This window comes from Amphibalanus amphitrite, unplaced genomic scaffold, assembly GCF_019059575.1.
Source record: "Amphibalanus amphitrite isolate SeventyFive unplaced genomic scaffold, NRLGWU_Aamphi_draft 000102F_arrow, whole genome shotgun sequence".
NCBI classification, from domain to species: Eukaryota; Metazoa; Arthropoda; class Thecostraca; order Balanomorpha; family Balanidae; genus Amphibalanus; species Amphibalanus amphitrite.
Genome location: NW_024881597.1, coordinates 1,079,486 through 1,102,639, shown reverse-complemented (window position 1 = coordinate 1,102,639; position 23,154 = coordinate 1,079,486). Strand labels below are relative to the sequence as shown.

The window sequence follows — 23,154 nt, the reverse complement described above, 5'->3', positions numbered from 1 at the left end:
TAGCATATAAAACACTGCCTCTGTGCCATAAAACTCAGCAAAAGTAATTAGGTAGATACGTACACACTTATGAATAATATACCAGGGCGCTATGCGTGAGCGATTTTTCAACACATTTTACACTTAACTGTTCCTTGCCAGGTTACTATCAGCGTGCTGCGCGGACCCGCGATCCTCGGCCGTGCGGCGCGCTCACCTGACGGACAGGTTCCGTTGGCGAAGGGCGTGCCACCACCGGGACAGAGGCACTTGTCGCCCTGCCCGCTCAGTCCGTCCGGGCAGAGACAGCGGTGCCGGCCGGCCGGCCGCGGCGTACAGATCCAGGGGCAGCTGGTGTTGGTACAGCCGCTGACACCCTCCTGGGACTGCTGGCCGTACACCTGGTGAGGGGAACAGGGAGATGTCACCGATGTCACCGATGGAGACATGGGCAGGCAGACGTCACATACATACACGCAGTACCTTGCGTTTTTAAACCGCAACCGCAAAAACGTTTTGCGTTTTTTTCACCGCAAAACGCCGTTTTTTGCAGCGTTTTGCGGTTTGCGGCGGCCGGCCGTTTTTTGCGGCGTTTTGCGATTGCCAGCGGCCGGCCGTTATTTGCGATAACGACGGCACAAATGTGCGATTTGTGTCCACTCCTGTGGTATGAGGACACAGAGCAGCACGTCACCATGACTAACCACCCGTACGCCGACACAAAGCGCGTGACATAGCACAGAGCACAGCTGTTAGTTCTACAAAATAAGTCCTCTCCGTATGCGGGCAGGTGGCGCCCGAGTAGCGCTCAGGCGCTAACTGCTCACTGGTGACCTGCATACGACGAGGACTTATTTTGTAGACTTACTTTACGTGACACAGCATAGCAGGTGAAACAGGACATCATAGCAAGGACAAGGTACTGCTCCCGCTGCAACTCGTGAACATACCAGTCTAAGACTACCCTAAAAAAGCACAATTATTCACTGACAGTAGAACAATTGTTATATCAGAAGATAGCATATTAGAACGAAATTTATCGCCCAGCCAATATTTTACTGCCCAAATTTCCAGACCAGTAATCCGGCCTGTCCTTCAGACAGCAGCTCACCGCACCACCCATCCAGTGGAGGCCGTACCTGGACGCTGACCACGTTCGGCATGCCCTCCAGCACCTTGACGATCCGCTTTGGCTCCAGTTTGTCCGACATGAGTACACTCTCGATGCGCCAGTCGTTCCAGAACATCATATCCTTGTAAACGGCGATCGAGAACGGGTGGCCGCTGTACTCCTGTGGAGAGCACGGGACAGCCGCGGGGTCAGTTATGACGCTCAGAGAGCGGGTGGCTGCTGTACATACTCACTTTGGGGAGCAGGGGACAGGCGGGGGTCAGTAACGCTCAGAGCTGCGGGTGGCCGCTGTACTCCTGTGTAAGGCAGGGGACGGCGGGGTGTGTAACCTTAGAGAGTGGGTGGCCGCCTGTACTCCCGTGGGGAGTAGGGAGCGGGGAGTTAGTAGGATTCAGTCAGGGGGTCAGTAGGGGGGCGGGAGTCATCATGGAGCAGGGGAGTCAGAAGGAAATGCTGGGGGAAGTCAGTAGTGCTCAGAAAGCGGGTGTCTGCAGCAGCTGCTGTATAACTCTTGTAGAGAGCACGGGGCAGGAGGGGTCAGGCTGCAAGGCTCAGGATAGATGTGGGATACTTTAACACGCGCACTGCAGGGGGGGGGGGTTGTTTTCAACCCCCCCCCTGTGGTTTTTCGCAAATTGCGAGAAAACGGCGGCGCGTAGCGCCGCCAAATTTTGCATACCTGTTCTCACAACTTTTGCACACCTTGAGTAAAAATTTTGACCCCAGGTGACCTATGGTCAGGTCACCAGGTCAGGTCAAGTGACCCTACCTCGAAACGTAAATTTCGAAGTTTGCAATCCCACCAAGCCCACAGTTGTTGAGATATGATCTTGAAACCCACAGGAAATAGTAAAGTCATCACGAGCTACAACTTGTATATCTCGGAATTTTTATATCGATGACCTAAGGTCAGGTCATTTTTGCGACCGGCCCATTATAAGTCAATGGGAAAAATTTCAACTTACTCTGAATGCCATCCTATGACTTCAATACGCTCAGGATCATAGTATTACAGGTCCTTGTTGGTGATTTCACCGAAACATATCACTTATGACCTTTGGAAGGTGATCTCCAGGTCATCTTAGGTCACCTGAGGTCACCAGCGGTTTTTCTTCAATAACTTGAGATTGAGTAGAGATAGAGACTCCGTTCGACGTTTATCGTGTTTTTCTCGTCAATGCGGATCGAATGATATGCAACATGACCTATTTCGGTCAGGTCATGACCTTGACCTGAGGTCAAATTTTCAACTTGACCTTTCGAGGTCATATTATACATATCATATTATATGTATATCATTCGATGCGCCTTGACGAGCTAAGAACGATGGCGTTCGAATCGATCCTCTGTCTTGTGTGCAAGACAAGTTATTCAAGAAAAACTACCGCGAAATTCCTGTTGTGAAAATCGTAACATTTTGTCTTCGGTGACCTCTGGTGACCTCGTTTTTGACCTGACCCAAAAATGATCTTAGTATTTCTTGTCGATCTCATCTTAACCTATCCAACGCCGTTTACCGCTTGTCGCTACGTTGCGCCGTTTTTGAGATCTCAGGGGGGGTTGTTTTCAATCCCCCCCCTGCAGTTCGTGTTCGGCTCAGACCCGCTGCAGTGCGCGTGTTAATTTCAGAATATGGACAGAGCTTTGACAGCTGTCGCCCTTGCCTGACGCAATAATCTAACAGCTCAAACTGGCATACGAGTTTTCTATCACATTGTGTGACCCGAGAACTAAAAGATATGCTCTGAACAACGCTCTTAACTCTCTGCCCCCCCCCCCCCGGCATCCCGTGCGTCCCTTTCCGACCGTCCTGTCATGTCTCATGACCTCCCTTCCCGCGCGTCACTGACCGTCTTGTCCTGCAGTATTTTGCGGTTGGAGCCGTCCAGGTCTGCCGAGGCGATGTAGTCTAGATTAGCATCCACCCAGTAGAGCCGGTCGGTGGAGTAGTCTATACACACACCGTTCGGCCACACCACCTGGCCGCGGCCCGTGATCTGTTTCGGCTCCGTGCCGTCCATGAAGGCGCGGTAAATGCCCGGAGACGTCTGTGACCAGTCCGTCCAGAACATGTACCTGGGGGAGAGGGACAGAAGCGCCGAGTTGAATACATGAGAAAATAGTCTTCGACCACAATTATGACTGGGTCACCTTCAGAAGCATATCATGATACAATTACTGGAGTGAACCTCTAACGAAGCATCTTACCACCCGTCACTGGGGTGAAGCTGACCCGCCTACGTCCCCTGCTGCCGTACAGTTAACCTACTCGCCCTTCGGTTAGTAGAGCGGCAGGCCCCTACACAACGCCATGGTTGTAGTGTATCCTGTCTCACCATTTGGTGGGGCGTACTACTACCCATCCTTTGATGGGACGGAGCGTCAGGTCCCTGTTCCCCCGTGGTCCTTTGGCGAGGTGCCACGCCCACTTACCCCTTGGTGGGATGGAGCGCCAGGCCGCGCGGGTTCTCCAGCACGCTCCTGTCGAGCAGTGTGGTGCGCAGGTGACCGGCGTGCCGCACGGCCGGACGCAGCAGCTGAATGGTCGCCGTGTCCGACTCAGTGAGATACAGGTTACCCGTGGTCCAGTCGAGCGCCAGGGACTCCACTGTAGACGCGTTGTGGTTGAGGACAACTTCCTGACCGGAGCCGTCCATACACTGACGCTGCGGGCGAACAGACGGGCTCAGATTTCATGACGGTTATTTATTTATTTATTTATTTATTTATTTATTTATTTATTTATTTATTTATTTATTTATTTATTTATTTTTGTTGGGTTAGGCCCTTTCGGTCCAATGGGCATTTCAGAGCCGGGAGGATGATAGGATATAGGGGGAGACAATGGTCTGGGCAGGCACCCTAGTGAGTCAACGGGGCTGAGTCCGTCCAGAGGACACGCCACCCAGCCCCAAGGCACTCACTGCACCCGGCTACGGGGTGCGCTCCCTGGGGAGCAGCGGTGCCGCTCCAAGGGAGCAGCCCGCATGAGATAACGTTGTCTGTCCAGCCCGGAGGGCGGTTGCGGCGTGGAGGAGAAGGATTTCGGTATCCTGAGGATAGAAGCACGGAACGGTGATGGCAGTTATAGGGGCGGACGGAGGTCAAATGTCACAGGAGACGGGCTGGGGGCCGGACAGACGGGATATAACGTCACGGCCGTTATCGGGGCGAACGGACGAACGGATGGAAAGATGTCACTACGGTAAGGGCGGTCACAATGAAAGTACCGGTAGATCCGACTCGTCATAACGAACATCGCCAACCAGGTGACCATGACAGTTTAAACACGGACCCAGCCAAGGAGACTTGACTTCAATTTGAAACCAATACGTTTGCAGCACGTTCAACCCTGGCTCCTCATCAGATCAATGTTATCAACTAGGCCTCCCTATCAAAAGCCAGCACCACCAGCAAACCTTTCGCACCTCCGCCCCCCCCCCCCTCAAACACACTCCCAGCGTCACTCCAGATTCCAATCCCTCCATAAAATCCACCCGTCCCTTCCGTCCCACACCCGGACACCCACCATGACGTGTTTGAAGGCGGTGTCGGACCAGTACAGGCAGCCCGTCCGCTTGTCGTACTCGACAGCCACCACGTTAGCGATACCAGTGAGGGGAGCGGGCGTCGGCGCTACGCCACTCTCGACATCCTTCAGGGGCAGTCGGAGGATGGCATCTCGGCGAGCCAGCAGCAGAAAGTCGGAGATCTCACTGGGGACACAGAGCAGTGGCAGTTAGAAAGGGAGAGCGAGGGAGGACGAGGGAGAGCGAGGAAGGCCGGGAGACGGAGAGAAGTGGAATGACATGTAACCATAGAGGATGGCATAGGGGACGGAGAAGGCGCAAGAGAACACGAGAGACGAGAGAGGGTAGTGGGACATAATGATATCATAATGATATAACTCATATAAGGAAGAAATGGTCCGGAAAACAGAAATTGGCAATTACGGAGATGTCGAGCTGCCGCTTGATGGTTCTGTCTGTACTGACTACTGACAGTGAACAATCTTTGAACAGTCTAGTCTTTGAAGCTACCACAGAAAGGCAGACACGGCTGCGTAAGTGGATATGTTAACCCTCGCATGTGTGCGGCGTTTGCCAGCTTCTAATGTGTAGGGGGGGGGGGTCGGTTGGACCCCCCCCCCTTGCCGTTTGGCCCCTGATCGAGCTAGAGCTTCGCGGAAAAAACGAGCGTGTTGCCCGTGACGAGAGGAAGCCGATGATACCCAATTTTAAGGTCCTAGGTCATTGGTTGACCTTCCAGGTCAGGTCAATGACCCAAAGTCGGGAAAATCGGGACCTGTTAGAAAGTCGTAAAGTGTGGCTGCTAAGGGGTTTTTCGGGGTGCTGATCACGAATATCGTGTTAGTTTTGATCACAGATGATGTCTTGAAGCATTTAGACCAGGTCGGGTCAGGTCAGGTCAGGTCAACCAGTAGGCGTCGTGACGGGTATTCGTAGTACGTGTCAACCGCCTCTGACAGCTTCGTAACATGTTACGAAGTCACCAAAACTACTTCGTAAATGTTCAAATGGTTGCTAAATTCGAATTCAGCTAAAAAAAAACTAGCCTAGAAACATGTAAAACTCGAAAAAGTGACCCGAGGTCACCCGAGGTCATCAAAGGTCAATGACCTGACCTGACCTTCAGGTGACCTTGACACACACACGGGAGTAACATCAAATCACATGTTTGAACGTTTGAAACCACGAAAAGCTTGCAAACACGCGGCTAGTGCGAGCCGACATACGCGAAATCGCGATTCCGGCCAAACATGGTCTCGGAAAAGAGGTCACAGGTCAAAGGTCATTTGGGTCAGGGTCATGAAATTTTCAGGGTAGGTGTAAAATTGATCAATGCGAGGGTACTGAAAGTTTCGTCGCGATCGGCCGCTTTTTACGCGAGTTATTCGCGAAAAACCATGGGGGGGGTCCATCCGACCCCCCCCCCCTACACATGCGAGGGTTAAATGTGCAGAAAAGGTTAGACCATATCATCTGATCATACCTCACTGCAATGTCGATGAAAAGGCTCATCATCAACGTCCATAAGTCAAGACACTGCATGGCAGCTTAGAGAAACACCAGCTGTCAAACTAAAAAAAGGCCGTAGTATGCGGCGGAGCCCTAATATAATAGCTCAGCGGCTAACTATCAACAGAAAACAGACAACAGACAAGCCAGCCGACACCATTACCCGTCAACGCCGAGTGCCGGCTAGCCGTCTCCCTTCCCTCACCTGACCGGGCAGGGCCGCGGGTCGGGCTCAAACAGCACAGCCGCCACGGGTCCCGGCTGGCACGTGTCGCCAGGCACGCGCACGAAGCCCCGCGACACGTTGTAGTAGGAGCCCTCGGGACACTGGGTGGGGTCGAAGGCGGGCGGAAGTCGGGCCACCTCTGGGTCTCGGACGCAGGTGGCCGTCCGACCTGTAGCGCCCACGGCTGACTCCTTGTATCCAAAGTCGCTGCCGAGAGGGGAGGGAGGTGAGCCAGGACTGTCAGAGAAACCCCGATCACAGCCAGTCAGCAAGGTAGAAAATCAAGTTAAACATCGCCAGAGCAGGTCTACAAGAATACAAATCGAGAATCGTATAGACACAACAATCCGGAACAAAAAATACTACCACCTGAGACAATGTGCCCAAGCTCGTCTGTTTTGACCACAAACAGCTCACGTCATGGCTGTTGACTTCCTTATCCGAAAACAAGTGATAACATCGTATCGAACTCATTTCGTAGCAACTATCAACCAGCGTGTTATCGCCTAAACCACAGACCAAACACTGCCAGCCTCAGCAGCCACATCGACAGGCCTAAAAATCACACCTATCAGCTCGATCCCGTCCCGGCCCGGTGGCGGCCGGGACACCTCGTGATCCGTGATTCTTCCCACGGAGCTGACCCTTCGAAGCCGCACCTGTGATCACTCCAATAAGCGCTCACCACAGTCCTAGTTATCCCCTTCTCACAGACCTAAACACAAGTAGTGACCCTGACACGTAATACACAACCACACCCCTTTGAACCCTCCCGTAGCTAACTCACCACTCGTAGTCGTCTCTCAGGCAGGCGCAGTTTTCCACAGAGACCAGTGGCTCGCGGCCGCCCTCCCCGATGTAACAGCGCTGGTGCGGCAGTCGGCGTCGGTACGTCTCCTTTCGACCCAGCAGACAGCCGCGGCCCGACGAGCGGCCGCGCGGTGTCCACAGCTTGTAGTCGTCCTGCGTGCAGTTGTGTCCTGCGCAGGACACACGCTAGGTCAGGAAATGTGAAAGAGGTAGGCAGCATTTACAGGGAGGCAGGGCGAGGCTGCAGCTTTGTTAGGGCGGCTGGGTAATTAATGGCCTGCAGAGGACATTAATGGTAAGCTGGTGTTAATGGTTTCCATTCGACGCACGTCATTAATAAACGCTTAATAAAAGCTTTAAAAAATCTACACATTCAAAGCTGGGTAAGTATAAAACATAACACGTTCCAAACCCTGTTGCCCAGACCAACTCGGACGAGTCCACTTTGCGCCACTCACTGAACTGGGACCTCAGGTCGACGCGGACCGAGATCCAGCCGCTGCGGTCCATGCGCGCGCAGAAGATGAGGAACACGGTGCCGGAGCCACCCGACTCCGTCAGCAGACTGTACACCTTCACCTCGTCCGTGAAGAACAGGTGGCGGCCCCACGTCATGCCTTCGTCGAGCGAGTAGAGCAGTTCGCGTGTGCCTCCTTCGCTGTAGCGCCGCACGGCCACGATCAGGCCGCCGTGGTCACCGAACGCGTACAGAAACTGGCCGCGTAGCACCTGAGGTAGGGGAAGGAGGAGCAAAGGTTAGAGAGATACCCGCTGAACGTGTACAGGAACCGACCGCGCAGAACCTGCGGCGGAAGGAAGGGGCAGATAGAGGCAGAACAGAGGTCAGGAAGAAACTCCCGACTGCACTTTGTAGAAACATCCGATACCATCACCGTCAGTGTATGAAACCGTCAGGATGTCAAAAAGTGGTTTACTCCAGCAGTAGAAACTAAAAAACCAAGCAAGGTAGATTTCCTTCGATCGGACTTCTGCAACGAGTATCACATCCACACATTGTGTTCCTTTCCAGCTCCCATGCCGAGCTCAACCATCTCGTGTCATGCACACAGCCTGAGCTGTCTATAAACCCTTCCCCTTTCCTGACTCTTCTCCTTCTTTTCCCGCACCTAGCCGACCCGTCCGCTCCTATCACCTCCCGTCCCTATCCTCACCTGCCGCCACGTAGCGCCGGCGTCGCGGCTGAGCACGATCGACGGGTGGCCTTTGAGCGAGTCGCCGATGACGCCGGTGGCCATCACCAGCCCGACGGCCGACGAAGACGACAGCACCGGAATGTACTTGGTGCCCGGGTACAGGTTGGTCATCTCCTGGGAGATGTGCAGCGAACAGTTCTCCGCCTGCGGAGGGGAAGAGACGGCGATAACGGGCGTCAGAAAGTAGGAAATGGAAGTCAAAAGACAAAACAATCAGCAACGGCCGAGATTCGAGAAACAGTTCAAGACAAGTATGCGGTAAGAAAATTGAAATAGCCAAACACAGATAGTATAGACTTTGGCACTAAGTACGTTCATGAATGCATAACTCTACCGTACCACCCTGAAGCAAACACAGCATGGATTGCGCCGACGCGACAAATTCGTGCCGACGCGGATGTTTTTATACCGTCACCTACTCTTCGCAGTGGATAGGCACGTCCTACAGTAGGTATGACGTGTGTCGACTCGTTACCCACCTTCTCGCAGTGTATCGGCACACCAGTGGCATCAACTGTCGGCGGGGACACCGGCTGCCAGCGGCCGCCCTTATCGAACGTGATGAGCGTCAGTACGTGCTCGGGACCCAGCCGGCTGGCCTGCTGGCCGTCATAGTCGGGAGGCAGCCGCGACGCCAGGTAGATGCCACGCAGGCCGCTCACACGGTGGACGTCCACAAAGTCGCCGCCCACCACACTGCCGGGGAGACAGGGAGCTGGTCAGGGAGACGGGAGAGAGAAGGGCAAATGGTCAAGGGAGAATATGTGGGGACAGTCGATCCGTAGCATGGCTAGAGCAGGTATGACAGATCGGCGCAACAAACACTCCATATGTTTTTCCATCAGTAGGCACGTCAGTATGTATCCTTGTCAGTTAGGTATTAGTAAAGTAGCCTTGAGTAGGCATGCCCGCGGTCTGTCTGCAAATTAGGGTGCGCCAAAGGGCGGGTGGACAAGTGAAGCATGTCCTAGAAAAAGCTGTTATTCGTCTCAAAACAAGGATTCGCTTAGAATTCGTGAGGATGATTCACGAAAAACACGTGACACGTGACACGTGACGAAACACGTGACGAATATTCGCTGCTGTACGCAGTTGCAAATCGTGAACAAAACATGCACCCGAGGCGAGTGAATGGCTGCAGCTACAGCCGAGCCCGGTAAAAACAGACCACAGCGCCCCAGTACCAAGCCGCGTCAGCGACCGTTAGGTACCCGCGGTAGGTGACTGTACGCCGCTTCTGCACTGTGACTCACGCTGTGAGCGCAATCAGGTGTTACAACATATGTCGACGGCTGCCGCAGCTCGCGTGTCGAAAAACACCACCGGGCACGAAACCAATTTGCGGCATCGATACATCAAACCGACGGGTGTATTAGTTCGATCAGGTAAGGCTAGGGCTACTGACGAGCCTTATACAGCAAAAAGGCGAAAGAAAATAGCGATATAATTAGTAGAAAAGATATAAAAAGTATTGGAATACAAATAATATGATAATGAGGTTTTACAGGCACAAGAACAAAGCATCTTGCAAGACATAAGCTACACATGATACCACTGCAATAATACCGATTCGAACCCAAAAGCCCAGCTCCCATCAGCGTCCACCAGTTTCTCACCTGAGCCACGATCCGGCGAACGTCTTTCCGGTGCTGTGCGTGAGAACGTTCTCCAGTGAGAGTGAGAAGCGCACGCCGCGCTTGTCCGGCACGGCCGACACGTACAAGCTGGACGAGGTGGCGTTGTGGATGACGGCCACCATTACCTGACGGTAGATGACGGTAGTCAGTACATAGGGGCTAGGACGCTACTACGATACAATCACTGCAGTTGTTGGTGGTAGTGGTCATTGAGGAAGAGCTGTCAATGACGGTAGGTAATCTAACCATCTTGGGGGTAGAGCTACCACAATGTTTAGCCTAAGATAGTCGAAGGTGGTCGTTGGGATAGGTCTGCCGCAACAGTGAAACCCACCTCTGCAGTAAGAGAGCCGTTCTGATAGCGCTGAACGTACTTTTTGAACGTAACTTCGAACGTAATCTGATAACGCCGTCCAAAATGTCCTGTTCCGCTCATTCAGCAGAGTAGCTGCCGAGTGCCATGCCTTCCCCACCAGCACCACCCATCACCTCCGGCGATGATGCGCTCACCTGATCATCACTAACGTCCACCACTTCGTAGTCGATAGCGCGCAGACCGGCCGGGAACTGGGCGTTTGTGAACGGATCCCCGCGGTGGCTAACCCATAGCTGTAGCGTGCCGTCCGACTGGTGCGAGCCCAGCAGTCTCTGCAAGAGAAGGAGGAGTTACCGCAGGAACGCAGAGAGCGACAGCGTGGACGACGAGGCATGGGAGATAGTCAAACGTCCCTCGGTCTCCTAAGTGAATTTCATCCCTCACAAACATTTGAGTTGAGTCATCTAACCGTTGAAGCTCACCAGTTTACTCGAGCAAGCATAAAAAACATACATTTGCTGAGCGACGATAAATTTAATCGGCACCTTTACGAACATCTAGTAATCTAATGAGCATCTAGCTATGATCATCTAGCCCACGCAGACGAACCAACAGTTCGTCACGTGACCGGAACCCTAACGTCGTAGAGGGGGCTGCACTCCACTGGGTGTGTCAGCTCGCCTCCACCGAGCCAAAAGTCAACAATGACAGACAGCGTGGTACTACAGCGCACTAAAGCGGACCGCCGCGCCCGGACCGCGCTCTATGAGTCAAGACATCGAAGAATGACACAGAATAGCTGTCGATTACGCAATACGCGCATCCCGCGTGTATGCCATCTCACTGTCTACCTACCTCCCCAAAAATCAGCCATCTCCCCGTCCCGTCCCATGGTGACCTAGTGTTACTTCTTCCTCTCTCTCTCTGTCCCTTCAGCATCTCCCTTCACCCCCTCTATCTCTCCCCTTCAGCATATCCCTTCACCACCTCTCTCTTCCCTTCAGCATGTCCCTTCACCCCCTCTCTCCCCTTCAGCACTCACCACCCGGCGGACGGCGAACCGGAAGTCCTCTTTGATGGTGAACTTTTCCACATCCTCTGCCACTGTGGTGTAGTTGAGGAAGAGACCGGTGGACGAGCGGACCACGCCCGGCCGTTCCGGCTGCCTCCGGTGCACGTACAGCACGGCCGGGTCGGCGGCCGCGTCCCACGTGTACGACGCCACGTACTGCTCCACCACGTGCCACGAGGCGCCGAACGTGTCGCTGGCCCATAGCTGAGGGTAGGGGGTGAGGTCAGGTGGCGGGGTGTTACTGATGGGTGGGATGACGGACTGTATTGGTTGGGTGAAGGGAAAGAGGAAGGCTGGGTTGTACAGTGTACGCATTGCGCCACGGTCATGATACTGCGGTGGGGTGAGAACCACAGTACAGTGACACATTCGGAAAACCCGCCCCCTTCCCAGCTAACATTGATAGCGGGCTGGCTGCAAAACCATACGAGAGCGGAAGTCATTCAATGGCATGACAAGCGCTGGCGAGTGGCGAGCCTCCACCAAACGGGCAACATACGCATTTCATAGCGAATTACTCACTCAGGGTCTCACTGCTAGGTGTGATAAATGTCAAAGTGCCACACGAATGTCCTAAATTTACAGCCGTAGTGATCGCTAAAAAATCGTAAACCTATCAGGTAATTGAGCAGAATAAAGATACCTTATCATTCATTGGAAATACGATACCCTATCAGAAAGCAGCCAGAAAGTGCTCAACATGCTCTAGCCGTGGACTGCCGTGGTAGGCGACATCACTCAAAATGGACAGACTCATTTAGCCCAATCAGTATCAATCTGACTCCATCGACAGAGCTGGGTCAGATTGACAGCCAAACGGCAGTAAGCGATCAGCAATCGGGCGGGGAGCACGGTGTCAATCAGTGTCAGCGGAATCAATCCGTTTATTGTACGTACTCCAGACAGCTAGCAACAGTGGTGAGCCTGCAGTCAACAGTCGGTAGCGGTATTCTAAGGTCAAGTCTACGGTGCAGCCTGCAGTCGTCTGCAGTCTGACAGTGTTAGCCCGACGCAGTCTTCGTGGATTGTGCGGCCAGTGCACCTGTAAGAAGGGCGTTAGGTACTGCGTCGCGGCACGAGTCACGGGCCGTCCCTGTAGACTGTGTGGCCCGTACACCAGCTAGTAGGTTAGGTACTGCGCCGCGGTACAAGTAAGGACCCCTGTCTTTGTCCCCATAGACCGTGCGGCCGGTGCACCTGTTAGTAGGTTGGGTACTGCGCCGTATGCTGCGTCGCGGTACCAAGTCAGGCTTTGTCCCTGTAGACCGTGCGGCCACTGCACAATAGTAGGTCAGGTACTGCGCCGCGGTACGAATTAGTGGCGATCGATCTGTCGCTCCACCCATTCACCCTCCCCTCGGCCGCTCGTCGGCGGCGGCGCAGCGACGGTGGACGACGCGACTCCTCACACACCGGTCACCCCCCGCACCGGCCACCCAGCCCCTCCCCGCCGGTCAGCCCACCCCCTCTTGCAGGGGTGACGGACGGTCTCAGTGGTCCGCTTTTCCTGGTCAGTCGGCCGGTAGCAGTGCTGTCCACTGTCCAGTGACAAGTGGTAAGCACCAATTGACTGTTGTAACCTCTAACACCTTCCGCTCAATGAACAGGCGACAGCCCCGTTGAACAACAGAACAGACGAACAGCAGAAGTAGCTAGCTGGGTTTTATCCCACATCACAGCGATGCTTATTTGCGCAGTCGGTCAGGACGAGCGCCAACAATCGTGACAAAAATGTCCACGGCGAACGCGGTTCATCTACGCAGTAGGCCAGAATGGGACTCGACGGGGTTCCACATAGGATCGGCGGTAGTTGCCGCTGACAGTTAGCGACACCACTGGGTGCACCGGTGTCGTCCGACCAGCGCCGTGGCTCACCCGACCGCGTTTGTTGACAGTGTCCTAGTATTGCAGACCGCAGTAAAATCATAGCCTGCCGTCCCCGTCCATTCCGTGACCGGTTCGGGCGCGTCGCGCCGCGGCGGCGGCCTTCACCGTCACGAACTGGCGCGACAAAGACCCGCGGGCTGTCACGGGAGGGGGCAGGGGGAGGGGGCTCTGTCGCAGCCGCCCGGCCGCCAACTGTGGCACAAAGACCGGCCGCTCGGTCAGCTGACGGTGGCGGGGCAAAACCCGCGCAACCCGCCGCTGCGTTATCGGTCGGGCCTCGCCGCCGCTGGCCGAGATAGGTTATCCGCGTCCAACGAGCAGCTGTAAACGACAGAAGCGAACCCACGCACCGCTATCGGTCAAGTTCGGCTGCCCCGTAGCCTCAGTGCGCTGTTTCGATTCACAGGCACGCGGCAAAACATGCGACGTTTTTGTTATGGAGACTGAAGGTCACATCCATGACCCAGTGTTGTGATAGGGGTGCTAGCGGTTCCAGTCGTGACGCGACATACCCGCGCAGCTCAAGGGCCCATGACACCACAAAGAGACAGACCATCACAGCGCTGGCACCTCTGGTCTGTACGAGACTCCAGTCACACGCAGACGAGCCGTGATCTAATTCCGACAGCGCCGTCCGGCCGGTTCGGGCCGACCGATGGGCACCTAAAGCGTCACGACACTGAATAAACTGGTCTGTCGTCCGGACGGCGGCCCAGGAGACCGGCGCGATGGGCGCCCCGAAACCCGCAGTGAGCCGCGATCATTTTTGGGACCGGCGACCACCCCGGAAACGGCAGTGAGCAAACCGGCGCGGAGAGTCACGCCATAACATTCGCTCGCAACACCGAGAAACTCGCACAAACACGAGACAGAACCACAAACTCACTATCAGTAAAACACTTACGAAATGTGTTCAACATAAGTACCAATGACCGCAAAACTAGAAGCCATCAAGTCGAGCCAAAGCACATTACCGATTCAGTTACGTAATTACAAAAAAGGTCAATGTCCCGACAAAAATCACGCGTTGCTTTTGTCGGCACGAAGCAAACATCGGCCTTTAGTCGCCCACACGTATTGCAAAGCTCGTCCCAACCCGTCTTACCGATCACTAACAAAACTTACCGACTGTATATTGCTGTCATAGCCGAGCAGAACGGTGCGCCGACGGGGGTCGAACGAGATCTTGGACGGCACGAAGTCGACTCGGTGTCGCGTCAGGCCCTTGGCAATGTCGTCAGTCACGAATATCACCTTGTTGATGGTGTCCGTGAACACGTACTGCAAACGGAAATAAACAGGCGTCAGAAGTAGAACACGACAAAACATCATACTACTGACGGTTATTGAAAGCGGTGAGATCAAGGGAACACGCAATGTGAAACGAACAGTGGCGGATTCGGGCGTGCGGCACAGGCTGACAGACATAGCAGGATTCTGAATGAGATTGTGTAGCAGGCAGTGCACTGGGTTATTTCATCCTACGTCACCAGGGCAACACATTGTAATTTTTCCCCGCTATTTGTGCAAAGCCAGAGAGATTGCAGACTTGTTTAAACCAAACTTGTCAACTTGCAACAGTAAAGTTGTTCGTACGCGGCCTGACGCTTGTTTAGGGATGCTGTTACAAGATGTCCTACCATACGCCGCCTGCATACGAACTCAGCAGAACCAGATAGTTGAACTGAGCTCTTATAGACATCTGCTCGGGGTCGGTGTATCAGCATTGCAACGGTCTCCTGGTCAGCCTGCCTATTCCATCCCTGCAGCATCGTCCACAGCGTGGGCCGGGCGCAGCCACAGAGCCGGGAAGCTCCACTTACGCCAGAGACGCGCGTTGCGACACCCCTGCAGGAAGGACATCGGCACAGAGCACTGTCGGAAAAACAGCGGTGCGCGCGGGACAGGACGGGACGCAGAGGTCAGCCGTCGAGAGGCAGTAACGGAACACACGCCCACAGCCCGGCAAACGGCGCAAGACGCCAGGCTCGCACTCGCCCGGGTCGCGCTTGCCATTCTGTTTATTGTTTATACTTGTGGACGACGCGGAACGGTCCGTCCGGACATAGCCGAAAAGCACTGTCCGCAGGAACAGCTGGCAATAGCGGCCGGTGGCTTCTAAACTCGCAGACAGCGGTCTGCACTACGGCGGACCGTCTGTGGTGACCCATAAACGGAGTCTCCCGCGACGGTCAACAGTCAACATATGTTGGCTGGTCTGGGTATACGGCTGACTGATCCAAGTTTGAGCTTCACCCGAGCCTTAATTAAGCACACCCGACTCAAGTCTTACTCGAGTCACGTCCAAATCTGAAGCATAACCGATCCACGTTTGCCTGAATTTTATCCACGTCCGAAACATGCCCCACCAGAGTCTTGAGAACCATTGAGATCACGTTGTAGTATCACGTCCAGCTGTAGCTGGACCGGCGACCACGTGGCTAAAATTCCACTTTCACTGGTCCTTACACTATTCGTCCCCCCCCCTCTCATTATCTCCTGCCAGTCCACCTCGTGCTCTCAGTTCAGTACCAAGCCGTAACATCGCGCCGTCCAGTGACGCCCCCCCCCCCAGCCTGCCCACGTGACGGGACGTCTGGTGACGTCACCAGGCCATTCGGCCGAAATGCGTGCCGGCCGGCGGCGGAGGCGGTTCCCCGAGCTATCATCTCGGCTCGGCTGGACAGTGGAATGCGACTGGTTCCGGAGGAGCGGGGAGGACGAACACCGTTTAGAGGACGAACATAGGCGGGCCGACGATACCGTTCGGGGTACGAGAGGAACTCGAGATGCATGCGCTCGCGCTCTGCTCTTTCTCTCTCGTGTTCACAAATCTTCTACACGTTCTACGCTCATTATGTCACTTATGTCCAACTGTTCCACTCATCTCGGCTCAGCGCATACCCCTTCTACCTATCATTTGAGGGACTGTCCACTCATTATCTTCACTCCATCCAAAGCTGTCAAGAACACAGAAAAGATGGACATTTCTAGTCAGTTTACCATTTCGAAGTCCCACGGTAAACTCCACCGAAAGAGATCGAAGCCAGTTACGCAATACCCTGCACCAATGCGACATGACTTGACTGAGAATTGGCAGAGGCAACGGAGGGCCTCATCATTCCTGGAACATCCCGAGATGACCGAGCTCCTCCGTATTAGCGGACCGTACAACCCTATCTCCACCCCTCTCTGAAAAGGTCACACTGGCTGACACGATCCCAGAGAAGAGCTAAGCGCAGTGAACAACTGCAAGTTACTGCACCAACGAACCCATGCTTCCCCACCACTGGACGAGGGGCACCCCTGACCATACCCTTGAACAATAAAGTGAGGGTGGGTTCACGAGGGGACGTGAGTGTGCGACGCAACATTCCAGACACCCATGCCAGCCGGAGGGGGAGGTAAAGCGTGTACAATTGACAGACTGGCAGATAATGTGAACTGTGATCATAAAACGGCTGCTGAGAATGAGCTCAATTCACAGGAGCTGAGCCTCGCCATGGGGTACCATGGGGGTTGGGTGACGGTTTTGGGGAGACGAAGGGGGAAGGCCCGACCCAGTTAATGAGCACAATGAGATAATTGGTCCCTGTCGACGACCGCTACTGTTCCCCGATTCAATGGGTCCTGGCCGTCCCCTGAACTGCCGGTTCTCCCCACAGCTTGATATAGCCCGCCCCTGCACACCCTTCGAGCACGCGTGGGCGCATGAGGAAGGGAGCCCACGCGGCTGCCCCGCCCGCGAGAAACGGTGGCACGATAGTGTTTCATGAATCGAACTCAATGAAGTCATGAGCAGAAAAGCGCAACTGTTGTTCCCGTAGTTTGACTGACACTAGCAGAGTACGGCGAAACGGCATAACTGATAACTCGTACTTACAGGGAATGTCGTCATCTCATATACATACCGTCAGTAGGATTTCCTGGCGCATCATGTAGATGGAATACGGCATACGACTGACGGAATCAAAAGTGACAAAACGATCCCCTAAGACAATGCGAGTCGCCAATCACTGAGTGGATCGTGGCCAAATGCTTTAGCCGTTCGCGACAGCAGCGCCCACAGTGGAACTCAGCTTCAACGAAACAATCGCATCACACTTCAGTGCCCAGTGGAAACGATTCTCGTTATATTCGTTGCCCATTACTGTCACAAACAAAACCGAAGAATACCGATAATCAAGGTATATGGCACTTAGCAAAGCTCTAAAGTATAAAGCTTAGTCTGTGACACCGCAGCCCAGAGCTCGGTCGCTGGCCTGTGGCTGTCGGTTTCGGGGCAGACCGTCAGGCGGGACCGTACTTGCCCCCGACGAGCAGTTGTATGGCCGCGGCAGGAGCCGATGACGCAGAAAGAGAGCCCGTCTAAGAGAGGGTAACGCATAGTCCGGTGTTCGGTTGTGTTGGGACTTACGTTAAAAAGGTTCGATTCGGGTCTGAGTTGGAGTCGGAGCGACCACTTCATGCATTATCAAGGAAGCTCAGGACCGACCCTGTTCTATTTCGGTGACACTATAGGAGACAGCATCACCCAGTTTGGGTTCATTTAGAGACTAAGACCACCTCTCTCGGGAGAAAAACGAAAACCGTATCATTCTGTTCCGTGTTGTGAATCATCAGTGACCATTTGTCACACAGATGTTCCCTCGGCTCGGGTGCCAGTCGTTCTTGCAGAATGCACTAACTGGTGCAGATATTCACCACAAAAAGGCCAGCCGACCTGAATCACGCGCGCTGCGGGAACTGCTGCTGAGTGATGAGTCACCCAGGCGACGAAAGCGAAAGGCGCGCGTGAAAACCCGTCACATCTGGAGGCGTAGGGGGCGAGTTTTACAGGAGCCTATGGGTCCAATTGACATCTTCTAGCTTCATTGTAGATCATAGCCGTGTTACAGCAACAACGGATCTTGTTTCGGAATGCCACTTATCACAACTATGTAGATCGCAACAAATCACCTCAAATTAGGAAATGACCGAAACGTATACAAACTTTCGGACGCCATAACATACAGTCTTAGCTACTATAGTGTCAAACGCATCCTTGGTTTTTGGAAGCCTGATCAGTGACCATCTCTTCGTTGTCTTCAGCTTTGTCAGTAAAGCTGTCCCGACACGTGGCGCATTGGCACAATCGAGCCCAAATATCACAGTCATGTCAACAAACACCCCGTCGCCAACGCGTGTCGCCGCGGTGGACAGATTCTCCCGACAGTCACGGACAGATGCGAGCCGTCACGTCATCACCGTGTGTTCGTGTACCATCCTGACGTGTCCGGCGCCCATCAGAGTACCGCCGCCGCCTCCGGGTAGGCCCAGGGAGCCGCCACCTCAGAGAGGCTCAGACAGGGCGGACGGTGGGCCTCTGGCTCCCTCCCGCGCCGGTGGTAGCTCATCCGCACACGGCGCGTCACTGGACTGATGAAACCAGCGCGTCAGCACGAATCAGCCACCTACTCTCAAACAGAGGGCTGGAAAGGCAGGGACGGGAGAAGCGTAAAGTAACATCGGGCGGCGTCGAGTTTCGATCTACCTCGTGCGCAATGCGCATTATCTCCAGACAGGTATCGAATTTTGGTAGTGGTGGCCACTCAGGCCATGGAGCACTTATCACCTGAGTGTATAGTGAGTAAGCGCCGATTTAAATAGCCATGGCGTGTGACGTGTTCACTATCCAGTTTCAGACCTCCTCTAGGAGACTTTGTCGAAACATAACACCTCCGAAATGTCGTCTCGGCTTTCACACGTGATGGTGAGTGTAGGGGACTTTGACCGGCGTTGGGGGACCTATGACCCCGCGGAAATCGGACACGGTTCCGGGCCCACCTCAATCACCGACAAAGGCTCAAAGCAGCAAATGGGACCGGCATACCACAGCGTCCGCCGTTTGGCAGTACGGTTCAATGAAACAAAGTGCGATGGACGTCACGCTTCCTCGCTAAAACGTACCACAAGAGCTGTTATGTAACACATGCTTTGGAGTGCGTATACTCGTACTAAGACGAGGATGAAATGCATAAACGCAATTACGCATCATCACGGTCGTAACCATATCATATCATGCCAAACATACGCATCTCAAGCTGTCAGATATGAATGACGTTTATCTGGGATCCAGCTACGTTGGATCAGAAATATTCCCAGCAAGTCGCAACTCGCTTCTCTTTTTCCTCGGTGCACAGAGGAGAGAAGGGCCGGGTAGCGCGTGATAGGCCGCTCCACCGACGGAGGGGAACACCCAGTGGCCTGCTCAGCAGGGCTGCAGCCGCCGCAGATCTGACAAACAGGAACTCCCGGGAGCCAGCTGTGCCTGTCACGGGATCAGACCCCCCCCCAGCGGTGGGGTCACGGGGTCGGACCCCCCCCCCCCCATCGGCCGGAGTCACGGGGTCGGACCCCCCCCCCCCCAGCAGCAGAGGTCATGCCGTGTCGATTGTCGGGTCACGGGACGCTGAGGCCGATAGCCGCCACGTCATCGGACCCTGCGGATGGGGCCGCTCGGTTTTGTGCCCGCATTGGACCGGCCATGCCGGTAGTGAAACGGGGCCGAACTACGGAGCACCCCACCTAACCGCTCTCACGCCCGCACATCAGGAACACATCCGTACGGAACCACCAGCTCGTCCCCGGCGCCCATGGAGAGGGATGGGGGCTGGCCTGGCTACGTCGGCAGGCAGTCGGTGCCACCGACCCGGCCAGGGCCGATGGCAGTGAGTAGCTCCATGCAGTCTGAACTCTGATGGACCCGGAGCCGACAAGCACCGCCGGACATCAGATACGCCACTGAGACGGCTGGGATATGACACATCTACATGTGCTGATACTTGACATACCTATCCCCGGCGACCCACAGGGGATACGTCAGTCTCAATCTGACACCGAGACGGCTGACATATGACACATCCCCGCCCGGCAGGTCAGCGCCCCGGCCGGCACAGCACGTGATCCCCCCCCCCGCCGTGACTCAGCGTCACGTTGTCCGTAACGTCACGTGACAGTGACGTCAATTGCCGACCGCGGTAAGCCAGCCGTGGTTCGCTGAACTGATACAGAGCACGCCGCATAAACTGAATAACACCCATCCACGGAAACTGACGAGCTTGGAGCTTCCCACCGGACTTGACTCGGAGGAACTGTTGGCTTATATAGCTGGCACGATAGGTATTCAGAATTGGTAATACGAAGCTAGCCCAAAGCAAAAATCTACTACGCTTTCCGATTTCTTGATAAAACTGCTACTGGGCAACCCAAACAGTGTGGTACGCATACTCTTTTTTAAACAAAGTCTGCGTCTGATAATATTGTCACGATAATAGATAATAACCGTCATCTATTGCCTTAATGGCCGCTATTTCCCACAAGCAAAAAAAAAGATGTCAAGCTAGAAATTGATAATGTGTCGGCTTCTCAATGATGTGTTACCTTTTGCAATCCATGGTCGTTTCTCAGACCAGGTTCATTCACAAGCAAACAGAAGCTCACAACGTAGATGCCTGACAGCCAGTTTACTGGGCGGCTTTGTCTGTTTTCAATCAACAGTCGGTTCCCAAACATAGCCGCCTTCTCATCTCAGCTTGGATACGTTACTGATATTCATCACAGACCAACTGAGAACATCGGACTACTGACAGGCAGCGTTGACGAATTTCAGTGGCAGATCCAGGGGGTGGGGCAAAATGGGCATTTGCCCCTCCCAAACGCCATAATTTTAACATGACGCCTATGGACGAGGCATGGAAAGAATCGATAAATTGTTATGGTTTGCCCCCCCTCCCCCCCCAAAAAAAAACTCTGAGCTGGATCCGCCTCTGACGAATTTCACCCTTATCACGCTGCCGTGAGGGTGCAGCAAACATACCCGTAACCTGACACCAATGCTACACCTCGCCACTATGGCAGGCGAACACAAACAAGGAAAACTGTTCCACAACACTCCAAACGTTGAAAAGTATCGCTCGTAACCAGACGACACTGATTCACCCAAAACGCTAGGGTTCGATGTAACGCAAATAAACAGCCGTTGCTTTATAAAATGCCTCCTGATATCATTTTGAAATTTGTGCGCATTCACCTGATTGGTTTATTTATTTTTAATTTGTCGTGATTTTATGACGACATAGTTTGTCTGACATTTCTCATTGAGCCCCGTTAGGTGAAGCAGTACCTACGGGTTGTTACTACTTTGGCAATTCCATTTTCAGAAAACTTAGTTCTGCACAATTACATGCGAAACTGCCAAAAATTGGCATGCTTGTTGCAAAATTTATAGACTCAAAAGCTAAAAACGTGGAAACGGGCTTCGTCACGTCGTCCACGGACCACGGCTGACTCGTTAAATGCAAATAGTTATAAGTCTAAGTTGGGGATGAAGTTGCGGGGAATAAGGGGAAGCTGGGGAAGGATAATGAATAACAATTTACCGATAGGTGGTTATCGTCACACTTCTAACTTTCAAATAACAGCAGTATCTAAGCGAATCAAGCGTATCGAGGAATCATACGCATTGAGCCGTGTCGGGGTAAAAGTCGCAAGCGGCATGCACGGCGTCCAGGACGACCGGGTACTCACAATGTTGTTGAACTCCGGGTGCTCGTACGAGTGTCCGATGACGGCCGGGGTGCCGTCCTCCAGCGTGAAGTTACCCGAGATGTTTGTGAACGAGCGGCCGTGGTCGAGTGAGACGTACACGCTGCTCGGATGGCCGGGCCGCACCACCATGTCGCGGGTCAGACAGATGACCAGCTGAGAACCGCCGCCAGCCCAGTGGATCAGGCCCGAGTGGTGCGTGTCGTTCAGCTCCACCTGCGGCAGGCAGTGGTGCATGGTCAGATCGCTCAATATCAGGGCACCCAGAACTCAGCTGTCCTGCACTCATCCAGTGGAGCAGAGTGCAGTATGATTGCTCCAAATCCACTTGCTTAGACCTCTGGCAAGCCCTTAAATATTTAAATAGTCTAGCCCATCATATGATCAGACAAAAAAAAGTTTATGGTATAAAATTGTAAAAGTAAACGTAATAGTAACTACCCACTATTCTACAACAAATCAAAACATGTTGGTTTAAGTAAAATCAATATTTTCATGATTATTGCCCCTTCATTCAACCTTCAGAGTAACTAAAAAAAGACAAATGTCAAGAATACAAATGTGCAATATACTTCTTTCGTAGCTTGTATACCCACCACAGAAGTGATGTTGTCATCAGCAGTAGGAATGGCATGCTCAGGATGTTCTGGAAGAGTACTCCGTTTCCGCAGAATGTGGGACGACTCGTCCATACTAAAATACTGTTCTTTGCCACACACAAAATACACGCTGCTTGACATCAGCGCAAAGCACAAAAAGAGATAAACTCTTTCCATGTTGTGTTTTGCTTTGAAGCTTGTACATGCAAGCAGAGTCCTCAGGGAGAATGCGTTTTCAATGTATCACTTGGACAGGTGAATTTTTTAATCAATTTTGATTTCACTTAAACACAATGGAAAAGGCACACTTCAAGTCTTCCGGTACCTAAAAACAAACAGGTTAAATGTCCTGTAACTGTCTACAAAAGAACAGTGGAGCCGGCACACCTCAAAACCGACATACAACGCAGATTACTGACACAACTTGCACCACCAATCTGCACAGCACACGGAACTCTCTGCCACTCTCCGCACAGTCAAAGCGGTGACAGTGCACACAAACTACGCTTCATTTCTTGTAATGCCCTCGACACTTATTACGTAACAGAATATGGAAAATAGTTCTAGCGAGTCAAGTCAGTTACTCATTGATAAGCATTTTAATAGCAAAATTTTACATTTTTGGGCTTTGATGCTTCGAACAATTTACAATAATTT

At 53.4% G+C, this 23,154-nt stretch overlaps 1 protein-coding gene across 1 annotated transcript in view; it reads right to left on the bottom strand.

The window, feature by feature from the left end:
- Positions 1-22,984, bottom strand: part of LOC122380627 (sortilin-related receptor-like) — a 29,151-nt gene extending 6,167 nt beyond the window's left edge. Inside the window, exons 1-16 of the mRNA XM_043363958.1 lie at positions 22,495-22,984; positions 21,881-22,114; positions 14,438-14,593; positions 11,396-11,629; positions 10,548-10,685; positions 10,017-10,162; positions 8,880-9,096; positions 8,359-8,544; positions 7,645-7,915; positions 7,164-7,356; positions 6,356-6,583; positions 4,641-4,827; positions 3,545-3,777; positions 2,962-3,187; positions 1,119-1,271; positions 197-380 (exon numbers count right to left, since the gene is read on the bottom strand). Coding sequence (XP_043219893.1) covers positions 197-380; positions 1,119-1,271; positions 2,962-3,187; positions 3,545-3,777; positions 4,641-4,827; positions 6,356-6,583; positions 7,164-7,356; positions 7,645-7,915; positions 8,359-8,544; positions 8,880-9,096; positions 10,017-10,162; positions 10,548-10,685; positions 11,396-11,629; positions 14,438-14,593; positions 21,881-22,114; positions 22,495-22,674 — 3,166 coding nt within the window. The 5' untranslated portion in view covers positions 22,675-22,984. The remainder of the gene's footprint in view (positions 1-196; positions 381-1,118; positions 1,272-2,961; positions 3,188-3,544; positions 3,778-4,640; positions 4,828-6,355; positions 6,584-7,163; positions 7,357-7,644; positions 7,916-8,358; positions 8,545-8,879; positions 9,097-10,016; positions 10,163-10,547; positions 10,686-11,395; positions 11,630-14,437; positions 14,594-21,880; positions 22,115-22,494) is intronic.
- Positions 22,985-23,154: the final 170 nt, after the last annotated feature.